Source organism: Danio rerio, chromosome 19, assembly GCF_052040795.2.
Source record: "Danio rerio strain M-AB ecotype USA chromosome 19, GRCz13ab, whole genome shotgun sequence".
Lineage (NCBI taxonomy): Eukaryota > Metazoa > Chordata > Actinopteri > Cypriniformes > Danionidae > Danio > Danio rerio.
The window spans coordinates 46,211,977-46,224,187 of NC_141039.2; the positions used below are offsets into that span (position 1 = coordinate 46,211,977).

At 36.0% G+C, this 12,211-nt stretch overlaps 1 protein-coding gene across 4 annotated transcripts in view; it reads right to left on the reverse strand.

Annotated features, from left to right (window-relative positions):
- Positions 1–3,735: 3,735 nt before the first annotated feature.
- The window catches only part of ppt1 (palmitoyl-protein thioesterase 1 (ceroid-lipofuscinosis, neuronal 1, infantile)), an 847,627-nt gene continuing 839,151 nt past the window's right edge, over positions 3,736–12,211 (reverse strand). For 3 of the 4 annotated variants that reach the window (NM_213339.1, XM_087294288.2, XM_087294289.2), the window contains 8 exon segments: positions 3,736–4,135; positions 6,437–6,508; positions 6,580–6,678; positions 8,667–8,757; positions 8,838–8,940; positions 10,077–10,147; positions 10,620–10,747; positions 10,826–10,935. In NM_213339.1, the coding sequence (NP_998504.1) occupies positions 4,013–4,135; positions 6,437–6,508; positions 6,580–6,678; positions 8,667–8,757; positions 8,838–8,940; positions 10,077–10,147; positions 10,620–10,747; positions 10,826–10,935 (797 nt within the window). In that variant the 3' untranslated portion in view covers positions 3,736–4,012. 4 annotated transcript variants of the gene reach the window in all.

The following is a 12,211-nucleotide window of genomic DNA, read 5'->3' on the forward strand; positions in this document are numbered from 1 at the left end:
AACTTTCTTTCCTTTTTTGTGCATGTCTTTTTGCTTTTTTTCCCCTCTTTTTTTGCTTTATCTTTAGCCTTTAGATTTGTTTTGTGCTTATTTTTTCCCTTTTTCTTTTTTTCCCCCTAAGATTTTATTTTTTATTTTTTTGCTTTTTTTGTTAAGCTTTTTCCCCTTTTTCTGTTTTTTTCCTAAGAATTTTTTTCTTTACCTCGTTTTTTTTTTTTTTTTTTTGCTTTTTATTTATATATTTTTTCTAATGATTTTTTCCCCTTTTTTTCTTACGTTTAGTTTTTTGCCCCCCCCCCCTTTTTTTTTTTTCTTTCTTTTTCCCTAGATTTTTTTTTTTTTTTTTTTTGCTTTCCCGTTTTTTTTTTGTTTGTTTTTTTTTTGCGTTTTCTTTACTCTTTTTTTTTTTTTTTTTTTTTCTTAAATTTTTTTGGTGTTTTTCCCCGTAATTTTTTTATTTAAGTTTTGTTTTTTGCAAAGCTTAATAATTTTTTTTTTTTTGCTCCCAGCCCCCAGTTTTTCCCCCATTTTCTTTTTTTTTTTCTTAAGTATTTTTTTTTTGCTTTTTTCCCCTCGTTTTTTTTTCAGCTTTTCCCTCTTTTTTGTGCATATTTATTTTGCTTTTTTACCCTTTTTGTGCAGCTTTTCTTCCTCTTTCTTTAGCCTTTTTCTGTCTCTCTCTCTCTCTCTGTTTTTCATTTTTTTTATAATTGTTTTGCTTTTTTTATGGTCAGGTGGTGTGTGTTTTAGGGGATCACTGCATTTATTTTCGTTTTAACATATGCAATTGAGATCTGAAGCACACAAACATCCCTCTTCAAAACACCAATGCAGACATTTACTGCAATTCTTCTTTATTTTTTATTACAATAGTTTTTTTTCTAGGGATAATTAGAATGAAGATTTGTGTCAAATCTAGAGGAGGAATTGGCGACTATTTTACAATCATGACACTGAATCAACATGCGGTTGCTTTAGAAGTTCTCTCTTTTCTTCATCGTATTCCAGAGCACATGCACATTCCCTGTAATATAAATAAATAAATGAGCATTCCGTGGTTATGATGGATAACATCATCTTTTTGGGCTCGAACTGGGCTTGTGGTACTGTTCATGTCTGACCGTCTGCTGTACAGATTCTGGCTTTACATGGCTCGTGTCCACCTCTTGCTCATGCTTAGACTAGTTTAGGCTTTAATTCCAGACTCTTAATCTGTACTTGACATCATGTTGAGGCCATGAGGAGGGAGTTTCTTTTGTATCATTTGTCTTTTTGATTTATTTGCTCTTATTTGGCCGAGAATTAGTACTGGAGATCAAGCACCATTCTAATTGTTGCAATAAATAACATCACTTCTTCTGAGTCTTTGACGTGATTTATTCTATCTAATTTTGCAATGATGCATTAAATTGCACACTCTTGTAAATATTATAAATGTATATTAATGAATTATTAAATGGCACAAGCTGTACATGTATTAATAGCATTATGATGCATTGTACAGCACAGTTTATTGCATTTCTTATGCTTTTTAGTGCATTACATTTTTAAAACTTGCATTTATTTTCAAGCTATAACAGGTCAAATTTATTCTGTGAAAACATTTCACGTTATTTCATTATTAAAAATACAGCAGTCCATATTTTAAAATGCCACCTGTAATATTCAAGACCGCCTATTCGCTTTTAAAGTTAATTTTTACAAACTCTGTGGTTAAAATCTAACGCTGCACATATAGAAAATCATACAAGATTTGCTTCATCACTTAATAGAAAATAAATTTAAAATTCAGTGCAGTAGGTAGTGCTGTCGCCTCAGCTAGAAGGTCACTGGGTCGCAGGTTCAAACCTCGGCTGGGTCAGTTGGCGTTTCTGTGTGAAGTTTGCATGTTCTCCTTGGTGCTCCGGTTTCCCCCATAGTCCAAAGACATGCGGTACAGGTGAATTGGGTAGGCTAAATTGTCTATTGTATGAGATGGGGTTGCGACTGGAAGAAAACATAATAGACCGTCTAAGTGTGATAAACTAATTCAGGATCTTAATATTATCATACTTGCTTAAAATCGCTTTGTTGTCAAAAAAGCAACAAAAAAAAATCAAACAAACAATATTGTGTCACATTAAAATAAATTACTATAGTTAATCATTGAAACAATATGTAATATAGTTTATACATTATTTTATCTTAACTGATTATCTGATTATAAATTCAGACACCAAAATGGTCAGATTCTGGGGGCTATAATAAATAATCTGAGCTGAATTTTGAGCTGAAACTTTAAACATTGGAATCCTGGAGACACCAAAAATCGTATCTTATATCTTGTAGAGCAGGGGTGTCAAACTCAATTCCTGGAGGGCCGAAGCCCTGCACAGTTTAGTTCCAACCCTGCTCCAACACACTTACCTGTAGGTTTCAAACAAGCCTGAAGGACTCAATTAGTTTGATCAGGTGTGTTTAATTAGGGTTGCAACTAAACTGTGCAGAGCTGCGGCCCTTTTGGAACTGAGTTTGACACCTGTGTTGTAGAAGATGTAAAGTAGGTGCCCTTTTACACAACACTAATGGTCTCGCGTTATTATAATTTTGTCTAAATTTCATTAATTCTTAACACAGATAAAAAAAATCTTAATTAAACTCCTTAATTACTTATTTAAAATGTATATCTCTTTATATTAAAAAAATTGTCTGTATTATTTTTAAAAATTACATATAATATTCGAGAAGGAATTTTCAGTGTACCTTACTTCAGTGTTCAAGTTCACTTCCACAAATTCAGTGGTTGAAATTTAACATGATATATATAATAATAAAACAAACTCACATCTCTGGTTAAAAAAAAAATTAAAAAATTTTAATATAAGGAATTTGATTAGTTTGCAAGGAATACGGCCATTGTTGCCAACACAGCGTTAAATTAAAAATAAATATTCATTCATTTTCTTTTCGGCATAGTACCTTTATTAATCAGGGGTCACCACCGCAGAATGAACCGCCATCTTATCCAGCTTATATTTTATGCAGCACATGCCCTTTCAGCTGCAACCCAGTACTGGGAAACACCCATACTCTTTTACATTCACACACATACACTACCGACAATTTATTCATTCATTCATTTTCTTGTCGGCTTAGTTCCTTTATTAATCCGGGGTCGCCACAGCGGAATGAACCCCCAACTTATCCAGCAAGTTTTTATGCAGCGGATGCCCTTCCAGCCACAACCCATCTCTGGGAAACATCCACATTCATTCACACACACACTCATACACTACGGACAATTCACCTGTACCGCATGTCTTTGGACTGTGGGGGAAACTGGAGCACCCGGAGGAAACTCACGTGAACGCAGGGAGAACATGCAAACTCCACACAGAAACGCCAACTGAGCCGAGGCTCGACCCCTCTGTGAGGCGACAGAACTACCTACTGCACCACTGCTTCGCCCACCGAAAATTTAGCTTATCTAATTCACCTATAGCGCATGTGTTTGGACTGTGAGGGAAACAGGAGCATCCGAAGGAAATGCAAACGCCACACAGAAATGCCAACTGGCCCAGCCGGGGTTCAAACCAGCGACCTTCTTGCTGTGAGGTGATCGTGCTACCCACCGCACCACCATAACGCCTATAAATAAATATACTTGAATGAAAGGATCTTTATTATTGACTTTAAAATTAGCCTCTTTAAATAATAATTGTTTCTTTTGGTGAATGAACAACACAGGCCACAGGGTTTGTGCGCTGTATTTTTATTGCTTAACAAAAATGACCTAAACAGAGTACGTAATTAGTATAATTAAAACCTAAATATCAAGGTAAACCTGATTTCTTTGTTCCATTAAATCAAATAAAAGATCAGTGCAATAAAACAAGCAAGACTGGCTTCATTTCTATACAAGACATTGCATATGTATCTGAGACGGTAGTTACGAACATGCTGAAATCAGAAAATAAAAGCACTGTGCGCGCGTTTGCGTGTAAACTCTTATTGGGAATAAGCAAGTGTGTTTTCAGAGCAAGTAGGACAGCAGATTCTCATTAAACCACTCTCGGGTGAACTGCAGATGATCTCCTTCAGAGGCCAGAAACACAAGCTTCCCTGCTGAATCCATCGCTGCCAAACCCAGACGATCCTACAGAAAGAAAAGACATCTTATGAGACTTTTGAACACATTCATTTGACATTTTGCACTTATATTTTACAGTAAGGTAATTCATTCAATCATTTTCTTTTCGGCTTAGTCCCTTTATTTATTTGGGGTCGCCACAGTGGACTGAACCGCCAACTTTACCAGCATATGTTTTACACAGCGGATGCCCTTCCAGCCGCAACCCATTACTAGGAAACCGTAAGGTAATTTATATTTTAAATATTTTTCAACTTGACTACCTATTAGTAAATGAATATTTGCGAACAAACAATAAACAAAACATTTATTTCAGTATTTATTCATCTTTGTTAATTATAGCTAGTGAAAATAGTCATTTATGGTTCTTGTTAACTCAGAATGCAGAATTGTAGCAAGCATAACTTTGGATGTTAATAATGCATTGGTAAATGTTGAACTATAATTAATTACTGCTGTACATGTATTGTTCGTTATTAGTTTATGGTAGTAAATACATTAACAGCATTAATTAACGGAACCTTATTATTATTATAATAAAGTGTGACTGATTCACTTTAAACTTTTGTTTTACTAAATGTTTAACATTAAATGGAGTACAAGAGTTATTTTAGTTAATGAATTATTACATATTCTAGTTTGTAATGCATATGTTGTCATCGGTTAATATTAATATTTTATACAGCTATGGAAAAAGACTTAAGTGTGGACTTCTCAGCTTTTCTGGATTTAATTATAATTTGAGTAAAATGTTAAGACTTGATTTTTATAAAAGTCAATTAATAAATATCAGCTGATTTTTTTTCTACAAAAGCAATGCTCTAAATGACAACATATTTTAAACTTGGAAAAAAAACGTCTTGAGTAGTTTACTGATGGATGGATAGAACGACAGATGAGTAGAACGATGGTTAGAAGGATGGAAAATTATGGATGGATGGATGGATGGATGGATGGATGGATGGATAGATAGATAAAATGATGGATGGATGGATAGATAAAATGATGGATGGATTTATAGATAGATAAAATGATGGATGGATGGATAGATAGATAAAATGATGGATGGATGGAAAATTTATGGATGGATGGGTGGATGGAACGACAGATGGATAAAACAATGGATAGATGAATGGATAAATTACAGATGGATGGATGAATGAATGGATAAATTACAGATGAATGGATGGGTGGATGGATGGATGGATGGATGGATATATAGATAAAATGATGGAAGAAAAATTTATAGATGGATGGGTGGATGGATGGAACGACAGATGGATAAAACAATGGATAGATGAATGGATAAATTACAGATGGATGGATGAATGAATGGATAAATTACAGATGAATGGATGGGTGGATGGATGGATGGATGGATGGATATATAGATAAAATGATGGAAGAAAAATTTATAGATGGATGGGTGGATGGATGGAACGACAGATGGATAAAACAATGGATGGATGAATGAATGGATACATTACAGATGGATGGATGTATGAATAAAAATATGGATGGATGGATGGATGGATGGATGGATGGATGGATGGATGGATGGATAAATTACAGATGGATGGATGGATGGATAATTTATGGATGGATGGGTGGATGGAACGACGGATAGATAGATAGATAGATAGATAGATAGATAGATAGATAGATAGATAGATAGATAGATAGATAGATAGATAGATAGATAGATAGATAGATAGATAGAGGGATGGATGGATGGATGGATGGATGGATGGATGGATGGAACGACAGATGAATAAAACAATGGATGGATGAATGGATAAATTACAGATGGATGGATGTATGAATAAAAATATGGATGGATGGATGGATGGATGGATGGATGGATGGATGGATGGATAATTTATGGATGGATGGGTGGATGGATGGATGGAATGACAGATTGATAGAATGATGGATGGATGAATGGATAAATTATAGATAGATGGATGGATGTAAAAATATAGATAGATAGATAGATAGATAGATAGATAGATAGATAGATAGATAGATAGATAGATGGATAGATGGATAGATGGATAGATGGATGGATGGATGGATGGATGGATGGATGGATGGATGGATGGATGGATGGATGGATGGATGGATGGATGGATGGATGGATGGATGGATGGAAAAATAATGGATAGGTAGATAGATGGGCAGATGGATAGAAAGAATGATAGATGAATGGACAGAACAATAGATAGAATAAAACAATGGATGGATGTTATTGTTTAAGTATTTAGTTGAATGTTAATAATTAAAAACAGCCTGTAGTCATGAGTTTACCTCTTTGTATATGGGGCTTTCTTGCAGTGTTTCCAGTTCTTCAGCTTGACCAGCTTTATAAAAGCCAAACCACTGTCAAAGACAATCCAGTTAGAGAGAGTTCCGGCTTTTCTAATTCAGTAAAGAGAGAGTTCACATTTCACCTCAGAGTCCACAGGATCAACGATGGAGTCCTGCAGGAACTTCACCATCACAAACTTATTCAGAGACATCAGATTCTTCTTGTACGTCTCATTCACCACCTGAAAAACCACAATATCCTCATTTTCCAAATATATTTACAAGATATGCTATAGTATCCTACAAGAAAGATTTCCAAATATCAGCACATGAGTGTCAACATAAATATGATACTGATTTTATACAACAGTCACAGAGCAACACCATGGTGACTCGTACCTAAAAGAACTTTTGAACAAATCAAGTCAATGATTCGATCAACCATTCATAAAGACACCTGCTGTATCTGAAATCGCACCCTAAACCCTGTCACTATTCCCTACATCAAATCACTTTTTTACATTTACATTTAGTCATTTAGCAGACGCTTTTATCCAAAGCGACTTACAAATGAGGACAAGGAAGCAATTTACACAACTATAAGAGCAACAACGAATAAGTGCTGTTGGCAAGTTTCAGGTCTGTAGAGGTCTGCATTCCTGCGGCTGTCCCGCGGGCGCCGCAGGACCCGACCAGATTTCTGCGGCGCGGGAATAAATTTCCGAATAAATCGCGGGAGCGGTCGGTAACGGGTTTAATTTGGGACGGGAGCGGGCTGTCTAGCAATATCACGGATATTGCTATGCGAATGAGAGAGAGAGAGAGAGCTTTGCCTGTGTGTGTGCTTGGTGCTTGTGTGTGTGTATTTTAGTGCGCGCGCGCAAATGAGAGAGAAAAAGAGAGCATTCCCAAATAGCAAAATAAACTCGGGCCAGTTCCGGCTAGATTCTCGCTTGCCGGAGACTTACCACTCGGTCCGGCTCCAGCTGCCGGACTCGGGCCGGATGCTTGTGGACTCACTGCCCGAATCCGGCCGTAAGCGAGCCGACGCTGCCGCATCCGCGCCGGAATCGGCCCGAGAGTAATGTGCGCTGCGGCCCGGAGCTGGCGCGACTAGGTATTTATATACCTTTATATAAAACCTTTTGTTATTACATTGGTACTTGATATATGGTATTACATGCCTTTGAGTTGATATAACAGCAAACGCCTGTGTGTCTGCTTGGTGCTTGTGTGTGTGTTAGTGCGCGCGCGTGTATGAAAGAGAGAGAGAGAGAGAGAGAGCTTTGTCTATGTGTGTGTGTGCTTGGTGCTGTGTGTGTTTATACAGACAGCTTGGCTGTCTGGACTGTATAGCTGGGTGATTTTCGGTTTTGTTCTCCCCCGCTCTTTAGCGTGATCGGGCGCGGCGGGCAGAAAACGGGGCGGGTCGGGCAGCGGTACAACAAATTCTTAATATCTCAAATTCTTAATAACGTCGGGTTCGGGCTAAAACCTGGCAAGTGCGGGCGGGAGCGGGATTCAAAATTTAGTCCCGCGCAGATCTCTACTGTAAAGTGTAAGAAGCAAAACATTAGTAAATTTTGTTTTTGTAGTACAGTTAGCGGTGGAGCCAGAGAGGCAATTGCAGATTAGGAAGTGAAGTGGAGACTAAATAGTTAAGTTTTTAGTCGTTTCTTGAAGACAGCGAGTGACTCTGCTGTTCTGATGCAGTTAGGGAGTTCATTCCACCAACTGGGCAGATTGAGCGCGAGAGTTCGGGAAAGTGATTTCTTCCCTCTTTGGGATGGAACCACGAGGCGACGTTCATTCACAGAACGCAAGTTTCTGGAGGCACATACATCAGCAGAAGTGTGAGCAGATAAGAAGAAGCAAAGCCAGAAGTCGCTTTGTAAGCAAACATCAGAGTTTTGAATTTGATGCGAGCAGCAACTGGCAGCCAGTGCAAACGGATGAGTAGCGGAGTGACGTGTTTATTGTCACATCATTAGCAGCACATGTGCTATGATGAGTGAAAAGCTTATTACTACACTAATATAAATGTTACCCCCTTTTCCCCCCGGAAAATGTTTTAAGGCCCCCCTCAACATTTAATTATATTATCGTTTCTATAAGTTTGCAGTAAAAATGACAAAAAAAATTGTTTTCAAACAAATTGTGTGTTTATTACATAGCTAAATATGTTTATGCATTATTAAGATGACACACTCCTAATTTCTAAACAACTCACCCGCTCCTGATTGATGTCAGCAAGGAAGAGGCTGTATTTTTTATACAGGTCGTCATTGAGAGGATCGTGCCAGTATTGCGCCTGAACTAAGCTGGAATAAAATCAAAATAAATGTTGGTTATAATCAGTTTAGTGTGAAAAAGGAGAAGCTGAAATCCATCATGCACGCACTGTTTCTGAACTGCGTCTGTATAAGCGCCTGAGTTGAGCTGCTTGCGGATCCAGTCGCAGATATGAGAGCTTTCGCCAGGACACCGAGGAAGACCATACACTCCTGAGATCAAGAACAGGAGGGAAAAAAACATATTCAACAGCCAGACATATATTAAAATATGATATGTGTTACTATGATACTATCAATCAGGTGTCATGTGTATCAGTTACTATCATTTTTTTTTCACTACAAAATTGTGAGATTTGTAAAATTATCTAAAACATTTATACTTTTGTTCAGGGTTCGAGGAAAAGTAAACTCTTCTATAGTCTATAATAATAAGTGAAGTTTATTTTATACATGCTTATGATTGACCACAGCAGAAGCTGCATTAGCTAACACATGAATTACCAATCAGACGATTCCTAAGTCACTATAAATAACCACAATCTTCAAATTATAGTCATCTTCGTCTTGAAATCCCCCCTTCCACCCCGATTCCTTCCCCTTTTTTTCTAGATTGGGTACCACGGCAGCCCAGTGGTTAGCACTGTTGCCTCACGGCAAGAACGACACTGGTTCAATTCCTTACTAGGCCACTCAACGTTTCTAAGTTTACACGTTCTCCCTGTGCTCGCATGGATTTCCCCCGAGCACAAACCAAAACCAAATTGGCACCATAGTCGAGGTCCTAACCAGTAGTATTTTCCTTCATAAAGCAAATTCGTCCAGGGCTTGAGGATCTTTTGAGCTCAGGGCTCTCTCCCAGGACATCATGCCAAACAAGCTTTATATAATTAATCATCAGCCAAGTGTAATCTCCTGAAAAGCTTTCTATTTTAAATAAACACTTTCTATTCAGTTATTAACCCTGAAATATTAAGAATTTAATACAATGTCAATATAACAGACTTTAAAAATTTGTAAATAGGGTTTGTACGGGTTGTACCTGCCAATACTCTTGTTTTTCCCAGGAGTCTCCCATATTGTTCTGTCTCTCATAAAACTCCCGGAATCCCCCACCCCGTTGGCAGGTATGGTACGGGTACTTTTTGGTACAGTCCCCATGCACACCAAACCCAAAACCAAATGTTGGCAGGTATAGTATGGGTGCTCGAAATCTTTGAAAACGCTTGAATCTTTATCTAGTGCTTACATTTTGGATCAATAGCTTGAAAAGTTGAAAATGTCCTTGTGTGTAGGTAATAATTAACTTATTATTATACAACTTATACGAATCAAGTCAAACTGATTACCTTGATGTTGTCCACCAACAGAGATGAGGTTCCTCATTGGCGGATCTGGACAGCGCTGCGCCACCGCTCGCCTTGTGAAAGAAACAACACCATACAGAGGGGAATTGACATGATTATTATTCACCTATATATAAAGGCTGCATGATTCAATTTAAAATTCGGCCTCCAACAATTATGAAAAAACAATAATCAAAAATAAAATGATATATATATATATATGTGTGTGTATGTGTGTATGTATGTATGTATGTATGTATATATATACATATATGTATATATATATATATATATATATATATATATATATATATATATATATATATATATATATATATATGTATATGTATATATATATATATATATATATATATATATATATATATATATATATATATATATATATATATATATATATATATATATATGTATATGTGTATGTATATATATATATATATATATATATATATATATATATATATATATATATATATATATATATATATATATATATGTATAAGCTGATTTGAATTAATAAGTACTTACAGAAACTGTGAGCCCTGTGAAAAGCCCATTGCATTGTAGCCTTCCTTTAGTTTGGGATCTTTGGCCAGTTGGTCACAAACGAAAGACACCTGCTTATTAACATCCATTAAGAAGCCATTTTCAGTGTCCTGTAAAAAACAAACAAAAACAAAGAAAATCACACGTCTTTCTAAAAAACAACAAAAAATGCTAAGAACCTGCTCTACCTCAAAAACAGATTTGCCGATCATGAGGGAAAGCACATATATTCCTGAGACTTCCTGCTCCACCATCTTCTTTATTGCACCCATACTCCCAGGATTACAACAGCTGTCACCTGAAGAAAAACAAAACAGAGAATATTTATCCAATTAATCTCAAGGTGAACTCAGTGGACAGTGTGTGTGTTTTTAAACATGTTTTTATAGATAATTTTTTACAAAAAAAATGACAAAAGTCTTGTCGCCCATCCAAGTTTTAAGACCAACAAATAATAACTTGACTTCTAGTTGATCATTTGGTATCAGAAGTGGCTCATATGACAGGCAAAGGCCTCTAGATTACACTTATTTTACCAAAATAAAATATGATCATGCCTTGATTTTTAATTATTTAATTAGGACAGGAAGGTCTGACTTTGCTTAGACAAAAGTCTGGTTACTTAACAGAAATAATGTCCAGTATAAAGTCATGGTGCGGTAGAAAAAGAATGAATATTGTGTCTGAATCCCATGAGCTTGGAGGACTGCATTCATACATCTCTGTATTGACTCAAAACTGAATGTAACCCCCAAACCATGATTTTTTCTTCACCAAACTTGACTCATTTCTGTGAGAATCTTGGCTCCATGCTGGTTCCAGTAGGTCTTCTGCAGTATTTGTGATGATTGGGATGCAGTTCAACAGATGATTTATCAGGAAAAAAAAAAATCGTCCCTCTGCCACTTTTACAAATTATCAACTAGAAGTCAATTTACTATTTGTTTCTCTTACAACTGGGATCAACGACGAGACTTTAGTCAGGTAGTGTACAATGTTTTATTATAGACCCTTCAAAGTAATGTTTGCAGTTTGTAATCATTAGTTGTTTACTGCAAAAAAGCATAATAACTGCAATAAATATCCAGACTTTAGTGTTACATGGTTCCTCTTAAATTATACTAATATGTGACCACAAAACTAGTCATAAGTAACATGGGTATATGTATGCCAAAACTAAATTGTATGAGTCAAAATAATCAATTTTCCTTTTATACCAAACATGATTTGAATATTAAGTAAATATCATCTTCCATAAAGAAATTTTGTAAATATCTTAATGTAAATGTTTTAAAACTTCATTTAGACATTTTAAAGGCAATTTTATTAATGTTTAGGTTTGTTTTAAACCCTCAGAATTTCAAGTAGTTGTTTCTCCATCCAAATATCGTCCTATCATAAAGTATACATCAATAAGGGGTATTTATTCTGCAAAAATACACTTATTATGCTTAGTTTTTGTGGCCCAGCGTCACATAAAACATTGCATGACATAATTTATTGCAATGAGTGTTTTCAGTAAGTCATGTATGATTCAGTGCTTTATTCAGTATTAGAATAAATGTAGCGTTTCT